Source organism: Cetorhinus maximus, chromosome 3, assembly GCF_964194155.1.
Source record: "Cetorhinus maximus chromosome 3, sCetMax3.hap1.1, whole genome shotgun sequence".
In the NCBI taxonomy this organism is placed as follows: Eukaryota; Metazoa; Chordata; class Chondrichthyes; order Lamniformes; family Cetorhinidae; genus Cetorhinus; species Cetorhinus maximus.
This window is the reverse complement of record NC_135881.1, coordinates 119,110,638-119,126,146: the sequence shown is the minus strand read 5'-3', so window position 1 is coordinate 119,126,146 and position 15,509 is coordinate 119,110,638. Positions and strand designations below refer to the sequence as shown.

General features: G+C 41.8%; 1 protein-coding gene across 6 annotated transcripts in view; it reads left to right on the top strand.

The window, feature by feature from the left end:
* tmem196 (transmembrane protein 196) overlaps positions 1-14,059 on the top strand; it is a 37,916-nt gene extending 23,857 nt beyond the window's left edge. For all 6 annotated transcript variants that reach the window (XM_078535107.1, XM_078535102.1, XM_078535133.1 and 3 more), the window contains exon 4: positions 13,368-14,059. In XM_078535107.1, the coding sequence (XP_078391233.1) occupies positions 13,368-13,436 (69 nt within the window). In that variant the 3' untranslated portion in view covers positions 13,437-14,059. The remainder of the gene's footprint in view (positions 1-13,367) is intronic.
* The last annotated feature ends 1,450 nt before the right edge of the window (positions 14,060-15,509 follow it).

Here is a 15,509-nt window from a genome sequence, read left to right as displayed (position 1 = left end):
CAGGATTGCGCTCTTTCACGCGCATGCATGCGAAAGAGTACAAAAATCTCCCTGAGGCACAGAGGTGAGATAAGTTTTAAGTTTTTAAAATTTTAATAAAGAAAAAAATTTAAGGCACGTCCCCTCATGTGACAGTGTCATATGAGCTGGGATGTGTCAATGAGCTTTAATGAAAAAATTTATTTAATTTATAAACCCTTCATGAAACGTCATCCCGCCCGTGGATGAGGTCCCATGAAAACTGCGAAGGCCGCCTGGGCTCTTCGCCTGCCCACCAACCTTATGGTTGGACGGGCAGCTTTCTCGATAGGCTTAATTAGGTAATTAATGGCCTTAACAGGCCTTTGACAGTTTAGTGGGCGCACAGCCGAGTCGGTTGCGCGCCCACTGAACTGAAAATCTAAGTAATGCGCAGTGACATCGGGACGCACGCCCAACGTCACCTCGCGTCATTTTACGCCCCTGTCTGCCGAGCCGAAGATTCAGCCCCTAATGTTTCATCCCCTGTATTCTGCAATATGAAGCAGTCATTTTTAATTCTGTCAATTTTACAATAACCTTAGTATGACTTACATATTGGTGATCGACAGTCCTTTGTTACAATTTCTCTTTCCACCTGACCTCAACTAGATCATTAGTTTTTCTAAAAGATTACAGAGAGGTGAGACCACAGAGAGATTTGAAAACAAGGATAAGAATTTTAAAATCGAGACATTGCTTAACCGGGAGTCAATGTGGGTCAGTGAGCGCAGGGTGATGGGTGCGTGGGAACACAGACAGCAGAGTTTTGGATGATGTCAAGTTTACGGAGGGTTGAACATAGGAGGTCATCCAGGAATGCATTAGAATAGTCAAGTCTGGAGGTAACAAAGACAGGAATGAGAGCTTCAGCAGTGGATGAGCTGAGGTGGGGCAGAGTTGGGGGATGTTACAGGGGTGGAAATGGGCAGCCTTAGTGATGGCGTGGATATGTGGTCAGAAGCTCAACTGGGGTCACATGTGACACCAAGATTACCAACAGTCTGGCTCAGCCTTAGATTTTTGTCAGGGTGAAGGTTGGAATCAGTGGCTAGGCAGCAGAATTTGTGGTGGAGACTGAAGTGAATGGCCAAATGTTGCGATAGAAATAATGGTGAGGTTAACAGTGCTCTTGGCAATTTATGTGAAAATTAGACACCAACTTCTGGCAACTGCACATGTGCAGTTAAATGCATAAATCAGGAAATTGTTATGACCAGATGAGGAGGAGTGAACTGGCTCTGCTCTGCTCCTCAGTTGGTCACAACAAAAATTCGAGTTTCTTTTTCATAAGGCTGTGCCTTTTCCAAATCAGAACGTATTTTGCTATTTAAGCTGTGAGCAATAAAGAGCCAATCAAACAAGGTTTTCTTGGATCAAACAAAGAGCAAATTTATTAACTACTAAACCCAAGGGAAAAAATAATAAAGATGTGACGTCACACACACAGGCATCTGGAATAAGGGAAGTTAGAGTACAATAAAAAAAAGTTAAAAGAATATAGGGTTGAGTGTCCTTTGATTGTCCTTGAGACATGGATTTTAAACGTTGTGGCCAATTTAGGTTAGCTGGTTTCTTGGAGTGCGATCAAATGTAGAAGAAGTTGCAATTATTAAAAAATCTCGGTTCACTCGTAGGTTTCTGGTAAAGTTGACTTTGCAAACTGAGTAATACATTTGTTCCAAAAGAGATAGAGAGAGAGAGAGCCTGTTTCCTCTGCTGAAAACTTTCTAGCCATCTCTCTGCAGCGGCTGCAGCCTGGCCAATTATCCTACAACCGTTGCATATTTCCAAGGGGTTTTGGATGGGTCTGTCTGTGGCAGAAATTGTTTCACTATCCAGCACTTTGCATTTTAATGTCACTTTGTTAGATGTGACGAGTTTTGATGAGTCTCTGAATTATAGGAAATGTTTCCCGCTTCGCACTCTCCTGAGGGTGACTTGTTTGTTTTTTCACCTTCGCCTTGGAAGGTGGCCTTGCATTTGTAAGTAGTTCTGTCTCATTTCAAATTGCAAAATTTCTAGTCAGCTGAAAATTTGAAAATCATACTTTCAAAATTAAAGTGGAATAGCCTCATTACAATGTTGTTGCCCAAGATATCCTGCCTTTCCAAAAGCTTCACAATCGATGGTATGTTAATAACTTACCCATAAATATATGAAGTTGTTGTACTTACCTCAGATAGGAATTAAACTCACCAGAAAAAGTTAGGGCTTGTTCCTTCCAATGTAATAGCATCTTTAATAGCATGTTAAGTCTTAATTACTTAATCTGGTATTGAAAATTAACATTTACAAATTTGGAGTCTCCTTCCTTCAGATTTTAATTATTATTGGAGTTTGAATTTAAAAAATAAGTTTTCTTTTACTTTTTCTTCCTGTCTTTTATCTCTTTTAATCCAATCTTTCTTTCCATCTCTTTATTTTGCTTTGTGTATCTGATTTGACATTGAATGTTATATTCCAACTGGTATTCCTTGATTCAGACTCTGCATTGTTCATTAAAAATTTTTCAATCTGATTGATAAGGAGATACACAGTTCCTTGCCCTGTTTGCACAAGTTCCAGATGTTTCACAGCAGGCACATTACTTTTTGGCTATATTAAGTAAATTCCAGTGCAAAGTGCCCAAGAAAGTCTATGGGCAAATGTAAATGTATAGAACAGCAGGTGCTATTCATTTGCTTCTGAGAGCAAAGTCTGTCCCAATGTTTTATTTCACTCCTGCCCAGTTGACAGCCAAGTTTCTCTTATTACTATTTTAAAATGTAGATTTTTTTTATTCTTTCATGGATTGTGAGCATTGCTGCCAAGGCCAGTGTTTGTTGCCCATCCCTAATTGACCTTAAGAAGATGATGGTGAATTGCCTTCTTGAACCACTGCAATCCATCTGGTGTTGGGAAAGGGAGTTCCAGGATTTTGATTACATCACAGTGAAGGAACAATGACATTGTTCCAAGTCAGGATGGTGTATGGCTTGGAGGGGAACTTGCTAGTGGTAGTTTTCCCACGTTTGCTGCCTTTGTTCTTCCAGGTGGTAGAGGTCGCAGGTTAGGAAGTAGCTGTTGAAGCATTGCAGGTTGATAATGGTACACACTGCTGCCACTGGGTATCAGTGGTGTCTTCCTGTGACATAATTGCTTTGAATTCCCAAGTTTATTTCCTACGCTCTGACCATTGCAATGCATGCACTTTACTATTTTCCTGTTTGTATATTTAACATTATTCCTTTTCCCTTGATTTTCTTTGTGTCCACACTAGCACCCAAACCTTTAACTCAGCCTTTTTGCTGTTTATAACAGATCAGTTAGATTTTACTCAAACTTCCTTTATCCTTTCTGCATGCTAACCCCTTTGTTGGGCTCTTTTTAAATTTATAACCTCATCTATTCCTACTTCTATTGCACTTTTCAATTACTTCTTATTCTGCCACTATTCCGTCCTAGGGTTTTGTCGGACCTCGAAAAGCTCCAGTGACCTATCATTCATAAAATAAGTGTTCAGCTAATTAAAGATTTGATCATACCCATAAAAATTTGTTGTGGTAATGATTTTATTAGCAGATGATTTTAATTAAACAAAGAAATGGAATGCAGTTGATGTAAAAATCTATGGGGTAAAAGCATATTCTGTGTATTTACGTCAGATTGGATTTATTGTTCTAGAATTGATCTTCAAGTTGCAGTAGACCAAAGTGCCATCTTTTCTACCTCATTACTAACAGGAATTAAATGACTCCACGTTTTTTAAATGAGGTTTTCAAAGTAACATCCATTATGAAGAGAGTAAAGTGATGAGAGTACGGCTTTTATAGTGCAAGTCCTCTCAGAATAGCGTGGCTTGTTTACATATACTGTACTGCTGATCTCTGTTTTTGGCACCTGAATTTTTCCATCTCTCAGAGCCAAAATCTATTGGGAAAAAAGCTGAAGTCAGCAGGTAGATTTACTTGGCTCCAAAATAACGTTGAAAAATAATGGAAATACTCAGCTGGCCTGAGAAGAGAGAGAAAATTAGGATTAAGCCTGAAACATTAACCTTTCTGTATAAATTTTCTCTGTAAATGCTGCTTACCTTGTGAATTGTTCTCAGCATTTTCAGTTTTATTTCTGATTTCCAGCCTCAGTAGTTTTTTGTTACATAACTCTTTATCTGTGTGTCAGGGAAATACTACAAAACCCATGTTGCAGGGAACTGGTATTGACTTTGGGGATGTATATTTGCTATATTGTTATCAGGGTCTTGCTCACGTTAGTTCTTAAGTGACTTCCAACTGGTTTTACAATTGCATAAAAAGTGGCAAAAAATAAATAGAGAAATGAAACAAAGCCAGAATTATAACAAACAGAAAATGGCATAAATTCCTGCTTAAATAATTTTTCTGAGTCATGAATCTGATTTTGGCATGCAAGTAAAGTCACTGCTGTGTCATTGAGTTGATCCTATTTGTTGAAAGTTAGAACAAACAAGGGTTTGCTGTATCTGATCAATCTTAGTAAAGATGTTTTTTATATAATGGATGTTTTGGAGTGACCTGTCGAGAAAAGCCATCCTCTCCTCTTCTGCCGTTGTTCTTTTAAATCACAGTTCAAAAAAGCAATAAAACCACTGTATAAATAGAATCATGAGAAACTGCTATTATTAAATGTGTAAATTACCTATTAATACTCTTAGGTTGAATTTATAGGCTATTGAGAAAAGGCCATTTGTCCCTCTCAAATTCAACTGTTTAGTACCCTACCTCTCCCACTTCAGCACTGAGCTGCATTTTGCAGTTCATTCCAGTGAGTTAACATTCTTTACATTAAAAGTTTTCCCTCATACCAGTTTTAAATGCCCTTTTTGTTTGCCTACATTTACATTTTTTGGTCCTTTTTTCCTGCTTTGCTTAAGAGCAATATTGTTTTACCTAATCTTAAACACGTAATCTTTTATGTATGTCAGAAGCATCTTACCACCCAAATCCAACTAGCCCCTACCCCAACACAGCACTTTGTTTCTCGGCTAGAGAGCTTGAAGTTTTCTCATCCACCCCTTGTATAATTGGGGTAGGTCTTCAGTATGTGTATTTTTGTAGCATGCAGTACTCTGTGTTCTGGCCAGTGCATTGCAAGGCATTAGCATAACTTCCGTGAACATCCATAACATATTAGAAATTTTTTAGCCTTTTTCATTCTTTTGTTTGGGTGGAACTTTTTGGAAACTGTCCCACTTGCACTGGGGGAGAGGGGGGGTGCAGCAGCTGGCCATGACAACAGTATCCCACTTCCAGGTTAACAAACTAATCACAGAGTGCCAGTGTGATGACAACACTCAGTGAAGGACTTCTGTTTAAAGGGACCCTGGAAGGGCTCAGAATGGCTGCAACTAACCTTTACTGTGAAGGCTTGTACCTGCTAAGAAATGGAAATGAGATGTGGGAAGGCTGCCCTCAGTTCTCTGTATCTGGAGTTAATTTTGGAGGAAGTGAGCGCCCATTGGGATGTGCTGTTTCCACAAGACAGAAGAAAGAGGCCAGGATCACTGGTGAAATAGGTGTGGCTGGAAGTTGTGCTAGCTGTGAGCAGCAGGGGCGAGGTGTCCAGGACTTGGATGCGGTGTCAGGAAAAGTTTAAGCCATCACTCTCTGACTTCCCTAGCATTTTTCTGAGCAGCACTCCTCTGCCCAACACATCCTGCAGTTCCACACATTCCTTTCTCTCCAGACAACTCCTCAATTCTCCAACTGAACAACCAACTCTAACTCTCATCCTATTTTCATCTCGCATACATTCCTCACAGTCACTGTCCACAAATGCTCTCATTCCATCCTTGCATTCTACTTTTCACACTCATCACTCTCTACTTTTTTTCATTGCAGAAGGGATCCCACAAATCCAGGGAGAGGTGCAGAACTTGGACGGGACCTAGAGTGATGTCCACCCTGACCATATTGTAGGAGGCCGCTTTGGAGATTGACAGAGTGGCATCGACATTAGACATCAGCAGTGGAGAGATGAGGGTGGCCCACAGACCTGGTAACAGAATTAGATATAATGCTGCCACTTAGTATTTAACGTTCACTCATTCTGAATTGCTTTCATCACAACTGAACTGTACAGATCTGCATAATGTAGACTTTGAACTTTTTTCCATACGTCAGTTCTAACACTGTCTGTTATTTCCCACAGGTGTCAGAGGAGCTGGAGCAGGAAGCAGCCAAAGAGTCCTAAGAGGAGGATAAACACGCTAAGGATCACTATCACATGACACTTGCGCACCTGCCACCATCTCAGATACACAGACTTCAGTGGAGACTCCATTAGAGATAACAAGGTTTTCACATGGTGAGGAGCACATCACATGTGAGCAGGTGCTGGAGACAGGGACAGTAGTGGAGAGTCCCTGTCGGAGGGTCAAGGATGCACCAAACAATGCTCTACTGGATGAAAATGCTGAGCTTTGGGAGGCCTTCACGAGTGGGGAGCTTGTGGAGCAGCAACAAGAAATGTTTGTGCTTCTCTCGGCATTTCCAGAGGCAGTGCACACTCTTGAAGAGAAGGTGGAGGAGTCCATCTCAAACGACAATGCCATAATGTATCAGACATTTACGCTGATGTCCACACTCATGGAAAGACTAACCACCTGCATGGAGAATCAGATGTGACAGGCAACCCACATCCTTGTTGTCCCTGACCAATGGCTTGCATACTCTGTCACTTTACACAAGATGAAGCAAAGCCTCACCTTGATGGCTCAATGTCTCAGTGACATGCAACAAAGTGCTCTTCAGCTCCAGACTAGCAGGGAAATGTAGCTGGGCCATGAGGAGGAAAATAGAGGACACATGACAGTGGGGACAGGTGCTCCCACTCCTTATTCCTTGGCCCCTCCCCCTCAGACAGCCACAGGTTCTGTCTCCTTCCCACTGCCCCTGCAAGGGTGCAGGTTGGAAGTCTTTGGCAGGACCCTCAAGTGCTCCAAAACCAAGAGGACGTCCACCATGGTCAACTCATCTGTCAGAACAAGAGAACAAGCAGCCTGCCTCCTACTCTGCTGAAGTCACAGGAGTTACACCACTTAGGAGTAGTGAGCGGATGAGAAAGGCATAATCGATGCACAAAGGGGTTCACACGGGTGTGTATGGCAGTGTTGATGGCATCGTATTTATGTTTATTCTAATGAATGAAACACTTGATTTGAAAACCTCATTCGCATGGCCTCTACTTTGTTCTATCCTCCATTAACCCTGGACAGTAACCTTCAGGTCAATGGTGTGACCAGGTTGGAAGGTGAGGAAAGAGGTGAATATAATGGTAGGATTTTGTACTGTTGGAATGATTTATTTTGGATACTGGCACAGAGTTTATGATAGCAATGCCATAAGGCTTGACGCACTCAGTTTAGCACAAGTGTGTGTGTATGTATGAGACTGTCATGGGCTTCTCTGGCAGCCAGGTGTGCGGCTGCAGTCAGTCTGCGCCTTCCTATTGCTACAATTCCAGTCCTCTCTGTAGTGCCATGTTGTGAAGGGCACAGCAGACTACAACCATTCACGAGACACTTACTGGCAGGCAGTCCCAGATCTGCCCAGGCACCTGAATCGTTAGCGCCTCAATGGGTCTCTCAGTGATCACTCTTGTGGTCATGTGACTCTTGCTATACTTCTATGTATCAGTGGTAGGGCTCCTGACAAGAAACATCAGCCAGGTCCTCAGAGGGTAGCCCTTGACCCCAAGAAGCCACCTGTTCACACTGTGTGGAGTTGTGAACACCTATGGGAGATGTGACTGTCACAAAATAAATGAATCATGTCAGCTTAGGGGAGGTGGTGACATAGTGGTTTTGTCACTGGCCTAGTGTTCCAGAGATCCAGAGTAATGCTCTGGGGACCTGGGTTCAAATCCCACCATGAAAGATGTTGAAAATTGAATACAGTAAAGGTCTGGAATTAAAAGTCTGATGATGACCATGAAACCATTGCCCATTGTCATAAAAACCCATCTGGTTCACTAATGTCCTTTAGGGAAGGAAATCTGCTGTCCTTACCTGGTCTGGCCTACATGTGACTCCAGACCCACCACTCTTAAATGCCCTCTGAACAAGGGCAGTTAAGGATGGGAAATAAATAAATGCTTGCCTAGCCAGTGACACCCACTTTGCATGACTGAATGAAAAAAAGCTCAGGATATCTTACACAGACAATCATGAAAACCTCCTGGTGATCAGATACCACTGAGAGAGTGAAATCCTTTGCAATTGATGAGGATCCCAGCCTGACCCGAGCCTTGATTTCCATATTTTGTACAGTATCTATGGAAATCCAGCCACAGCAGCCAAGCCAACAGCATTCTGGATCTCGCTATTGTGAAAATGAGCATGGGTGACAGCCATGGAAAGCCTGGAACTTGTCACCTCGGAGATACACTGACGAGCAGCAGACTGATAGATCCTGGGGATGTCATCAGAAGATTCCTGGAAAGAGTCCGAGGCAAAGAAATTCAGGGCTGTGGTAATAGTCAGTGGCAATGCATGCCCACATGGTCCTCTTGGAAGGAGGTTTTGTTCCAGGAACCTGCAGATGTCGTCACCAGCCTGTTGTGAAATCCTGGGCCTCCTGAGGCACTTTTGCTTGAGAAGCTGATCCTTCATCTTTATGCCATGTACTGGAAATACTGGCTCTTCCTAGCTGGATTTCTGTTCATCTTCTGTCCTGTGGAGCGACATGTAGCTTTGTTGAAGGCAGCTGCTGTTGCTCTTGCTGCTCCTGCTGTAGCTGTTGGTGTGGCTCCTGGTGTTGCTGTGGCTGCTCCTGTTGTTCCTCATCAGAGATCCATGCTATAGCTGCATGAGTTTCTCCCATGCTGCAGTGTAGGCTGACAGTAGGAAAGAGCAGATCAGTGAGTAAAGTCCAAGGTTGGTAGTCACTTCTGGAGCAATGAAATCGCAGTCTCAGAACAAGTGATGTGAGCACAAGCTTTTCACCTTGGCAGGACAGCAGTTATGCAAGTTCATTCTTTCAAGGCTTTCCAACCTGTCACTTTCTCTGAACAATGACTTCCCACCATGCTGTCACCTTGTAGACCCAGCTGTGTTCACACACCGCTCAGAAAACCCATGTACAGGCAGTTAAAGCTGGAATACTGGTTATATCTTTGCCCAATTGCCTTTTTCAAAATGTTGAAATTATTCACCTGCCAGCTTCACAGGCGTTTCCCACGCACCTCCCAAGATGCTCCAGTTGAACCTGGAAGTGGGCAGAATCATGATGGCTTTCTAACCCAAAGCCGCTTTCCAGAGCTTTAATCCCCCGCTTGCACCCCAACCCGCACCTCTTAGCAATTAGCTCTTAGTCTCACTGTTGATTCTACTGTGTCATATGCATATGATTAACTTTGAACCAATACACAGTACAGTGGCAGGAGATCGCAGCTGGGGACCCTTAGGAATCATCCACAGCAACCGGATAACATGGTAGGCTACAGCTCAGGGCTTGCGGTGGGGAAGAGAGGCCAGTGGCTTCCTTGAGGGGCTGGGAAGAGCACTCCTGCTCCTCCTGGCCTGCAAAAAATATAGTAAAAGGACACCTGGAGCCAACTTCTGACAGCAGTTTTACGGCTGACGACAGTTAAATTTATTTCAGGGTCCCAGTTACATTATGGGAGCCTGATTTAAATTTATTAACTCAATCTCCTGCCCAAGACACAACACTCACATCACACTACTTGCTGCTGTGAAAACGTTGCAGTTTGTGAGCACATTCCTCATATTTTAGAGTTTAAACCCTCCACAATCTCCTTTTTCTCATTGTGGATGTTGGGCGTGGTGGGGTGCTTAACACTGCAGCCTTGGTTTCTGTACCAAAGTAATTAATGTAGATCAGGAACAACCATGGCCCAAGAAATGACCCAGTGGGGCTCCAGCACATTCCTAATGCCATCCCATGCATATTCTCTGGATTTCTATCTTCTAATCAACTTCTTATCCAATTCCACATGTTATTCTGAATTCCTGTAGCATTTTTTTTAGAATGCTTTCTGTGGACCCTCGTCAGATCTTTGTGAAAGACCGGACAAGTGTACCATGGGAAGTTTCGCACGTATCTTGTCTATAATTTCCTCAAAATGTCAGGCAGCATCTTCCCCTTCTAAAGCCGCATTGGCTGTTACTTATTAAGTTGTTATTATGAAGGCATTGCTCTAGCTTACCTTACTATTTTACTAATTATTGATGTTAAATTATTGAACAATAGTTGCCTGGGTCATATTTCCCCCTGTTTTAAGAATATAGATAATTTGTTTGTTTGTTTCCGATACTGTGGAATTTTACCAGTGCCCAATGATACTCGAAGATGATTGCTGGCACCTCACATCAGTTTTTTCAGGATGACAGCTGCAATGCCAGACGGATACATTCTGGATAATTGTCACTGATTTCCTCTCTATGTCTCCTTCAGTACCCTATTATCCTGCGTATTATCTGGCCCAAGGAATACGTTTGCCATAAACTGTTACCTTACCCAGTATTTCTGCCGTAGTGATTTGAAAATCTTCCAGGAAATTACATATAAGATGAGAAGGCAGTGTTATCTTCCCAAGGATTGAAATGTTGCAAAGGTAACCCTACATTTTAATATAGGAGAGAGAGAGAGAATGGGGAACTGTAAGCTCGTTAGCCTAATATCAGTAATATGCAAAATGCTAGAATATAAAAATAGTGATATGATAGTAGGGCACTTAGAAAATAATATGATTAAACAGAGTGAACACGGATTTATGATAGGGAAATCGTATTTGACAAATCCGTTAATTTTTGATGATATAACCAATAAGTTGGATAAGAGGGAACCAGTGGATGTAGTGTATTTTGATTTTCAAAAAGCATTTGATAAGGCTGCCATGCAAGAGGTTATTATGCAAAATAAGGACTTGTGAGATTGGAGTGACATTAGCATTGATTGAGCATTGATCATAGAATCATAGAGGTCTACAGCACAGAAAAAGGCCCTTTGGCCCATCGAGTCTGCGCCTGTCCACCAAGTACCTAACTATTCTAATCCCATTTTCCAGCACTAGGCCAATAGCCTTGTATGCCATGGCATCGCAAGTGCACATCCAAATACTTCTTAAATGTTATGAGGGTTTCTGCCTCTACCACCCTATCAAGCAGTGAGTTCCAGATTCCCGCCACCCTCTGGGTGAAAAAAATCTTCCTCACATCCCCTCCAAACCTCCTGCCCCTTACCTTAAATCTATGCTCCTTGGTTATTGATTCCTCCACCAAGGGGAAAAGTTCCTTCCTGCCTACCCTATCTATGCCCCTCATAATTTTATACACCTCAATCTCCTCTGCTCCAGGGAAAATAACCCCAGTCTAACCAATCTCTCCTCATAACTAAAACTCTCCAGCCCAGCCAACATCCTGGTAAATCTCCTCTGCACTCTCCCTAGTGCAATCACATCCTTCCTATAATGTGGATTCCAGAACTGCACGCAATACTCTAGCTGTGGCCTAGCCAGCATTTTAAACAGTTCCAGCATAACCTCCCTGCTCTTACATTCTATACCTCGGCTAATAAAGGCAAGTATCCCATATGCCTTCTTAACCACCTTATCTACCTGTCTTGCTACCTTAAGGGACCGGCAGACACGCACACCAAGGTCCCTCTGATCCTCGGTACATCCCAGGGCCCTACATCCATCGTGTATTCCCGTGCCTTGTTTGTCCTGCCCAAGTGCATTACCTCACACTTATCCGGATTAAATTCCATTTGCCACTGATCAGCCCGTCTATATCCTCCTGTAATCTAAGGCTATCCTCCTCACTATTTACCACCCCACCAATTTTCGTGTCATCCGCGAACTTACTGATCAACCCTCCTACATTCAAGTCTAATCGTTTATATATAGCACAAACAGCAAGGGACCCAACACCGATCCCTGTGGAACCCCACTGGACACAGGCATCCAGTCACTAAAACACCCCTCAACCATCACTCTCTGCTGCCTGCCACTCAGCCAATTCTGGATCCAATTCTGGATAAATGGACAGAAAAAAGAGGGTAGGAATTAACAGGACTTTTTCAGGTTGGCAGACTGTAACTAGCAGGGTACTACGAGGAACTGCACTTGGCCCCAGTTATTTACAATCTACATTAATGACTTAGATGAGGAGATTGAGTGTAACATATCCAAGTTTGCTGGTGTACAAGGTTATGTGGGAAAGTAAATGGTTACAGCACGTAAGCAGTTAAGAATTGGCAATTATATCGATTTAACATAAAACCTGTTGCGATCAACAAGGAGAGGGAAAAGTGAGGATCTATTCGGCCCCTCCTCATCTGATCATATCTACCGCTTCACCCGCTCCCTTCCCCACTTCACCCACTCCCTTCCCCGCTTCACCCGCTCCCTTCCCCGCTTCACCTGCTCCCTTCCCCGCTTCACCCGCTCTCTTCCCCGCTTCTCCAGCCACCCAGTCTCTCTCTTGTAGGAGGGGTTGGTGGGGGAAGTGACAAAGACAGCGGGGGAAGTAATGAAGGGGGCAGGAAGGGACGGGAGAAACAACAGAGGAGGGAAAGTGTTGTGTTTTTTCACAGTTTTTCAGACTTCCTGCATGAGGCTGAACAGACTTTGCAAAGGCAGTTTTATCTCTTCTACCTTTGAGCACATATAAAGGAGACACTTGAACCTATGGTGCAGTGGAGTTAGGAGGTGTAAGCTTGTATGGTTTAACTCTAAATAAATGTAAGGCTGAATAGAGATTGGCTCCAGGACGATCCTTCATTGATTGGCTATCTGAGTTAAAACAGGCCTGAGCTTTGGTCTCCTTCCCTAAGGAAGGATATTGCCCTGGACAGAGCATGTTGTCCTATGAGAAGCGATTGAGGAGACTATATTCCCTAGAGTTTAGAAGACCATCTAATTGAAAGGGGTTTGATAGGGTAGATGTAGGTTAGAGAAAATGTTTCTCCTGGCTGGGGAATCTATTAACAGAGACTACCTTTTTCCTGAGAATCCCAAATAATTCACTTTCTTTCATCAGAACCTTATGAAACTAGTTACTCCCCCCCAACAAAAAGGGGCAGTGCCCAAATCCATTTGCTTCCATTATTTCTTCTGTTGCTCTAGTGTTCTACTTGCTTTATTTTCTCTTTGCCACTATAACCCAATCTCTGCATGGTCTGCTGACCTCATTCTCCATTACATCCCTTCCCTAACATGCTCCTTCATGACTCTCCTTCAGCCAAGTCAAATGCAACCACATATCATTACTAATATTTTACATTCACCAATTCTTGTAAGTATAAAAAGGTGCATTCTAATGGTGCAGTAACACCAAACTAACTTTTTGTTTTGATATTTTTCAGATGCAGGATGTTCCAGATAACATAAGCAATGGAATACCACAAATTTTGCAGAATGGAAGACCAACATGAAGAAAAGAATACTTCAGAAGAATAAGACTTTTCAGCAATTAACTGCATGATGAATGTGATATTTTTAGATATCCCATAATTATTAATACCAAAGTCTGGAGTTCAGGTTTTTCCAGGACCATTTAACAAACTGATCAACACCTGGTGTTGGAACTAGCAGAGTGGCACTGCACTCTCAAGGAGGCTACAGAGGAATGCTAAGTACTGAGTTTTCAGGAAGATGTTAAGGAGATTCAAGAGCCAAGCTTGTCCCTGTTAAGAAATATTTTGTGAGAAATCAAAGACTAAAACTTTAAGAAACATTACTCAACAGATTTCCAAGAAGCATGCAAGAACTTATTATCCTTAGCTTTCAAAGAAAGCAACTGAAAGATTATTGATATTCAAAAGTAATTTTTATGAAATGCTAATAATACTAAAACAAAACAATCTAACAATCTCCAAGTTATTGTATCTATGCTGAATGAACTAAAATATGTACACACTGAGTAAGAGTTGGGCAACTTAACAACTAATTATTGTTTAATTCTATATTTAAAAATTATGAATCACTATTTTTCTATAAATGTTATTATGTCTTCATAACAAACAACATGGTAAATAAACATTGCGTCGTCAGTTGACACTTTGGTTTCTTAAACACATTTCTGTGCCTCTTAGAATGCAAAATGAGCCCTGCCTTGATTGAAAAAAAATAAACTAATGATAGTGAGGATTTTATCATATACGTAGGGTTTGTTATGCCATATTGTCTCCAGATGTGCACTCATTTTGCTGTTGTTTGGGCATTTCTTTCTGCTGGGTATACATTGTTAGGTACATTTGATGCAAATGACACTGAAAAATGATTTCCAATTGCAAGTCTGCAGGGATTAAATGTTTACTATTGGCAAAAAAAAATGTGAACCAGTAGGGCTATTTTGAGAATGAGGTATTTTGCTTCTACTACAGCCGACAAAAAGAAGTATGATTTCTGTTTTTGAGAGGACAACTTCAAACATGATGACATTATCTACAAATGCTGTAAGTTACTGCAAAAATGTGTGTTTGCTAAACAGTATGATAAACATTATTACTATATTTAAAATACCTTTCTTTAACCTTCTGATCAACATTAATAAATATTAATAAATTTATTAAAATGTGCTGCTTGCAGTTCCAGTTGTGGTTCCCTGCTCTACAGCGGTACCACACAGGCCAAGGCTGGTAATTTGCTTGGAGCTGCTCCCCCTCAGCAGAGCAGGACCAGGTCTGAGAAAATTCCTGGCCCAACAATTCTCAAGTTCCATAACTAAGCTGAGCTGTAGCAGCTAATTTCAGCCAAGTCAGAGGTAGAGGTGTTGCAATTGGTCTTTGAGTACCCAGACTAGGATAGAATGAAAAACCAGTCACAACTGCTGTTTTTTATCCCATGATTACAATTGGATAATGTGCATTTGTGAACATAGGGTAAGGACAGGATCAAGCTGTACACTGATGTTCTCCTCCTAGATGAATGGTCTGCAGTAGTCTGGTAACACTCACTGTCAAAATTCAAACATAGAAGAGCAGTCACTTGGTCAAAATGCTCAAGGGCTGCCTGTGAATCTACTAAGGTCATATTTTGCTGTGAAAATAATGGTGAGGCTAAAAGTGCTCACTGTTATGATGCAAAAATCAGACTTCTGGTGACCACACTTGTGAAGTTAAATGTAAAAATCTGGAGGTTGCTGTCTGAAATGCACTGCTCTTCTGTAAACTTTCTGAAAATGACATCATGCCGTTTGGCTCCCCATTCAAATATATTCAACTGTGTAAAGATCCCCATACTGACCTCATGGATATGGACTACATTCACCAATAAAAAGTGTTCATTTTTAACAGCATGGTAAGTTTTAATTGCTGGCAAACAACTGCTCTGGCACTGAAAATTATTTTTTACAAGTGAGAGAGACTCCTTCAGTTTTTAATTGTTGTTAAAGATTTTAAAAATATATTCAAATACTACCAGAGACCCTCAAAACATTTACGGTCAAATTAGTATCTGCATTCTTTAAATGTAAGATTTCTAGTTATTCTTTCATCAAAGACATT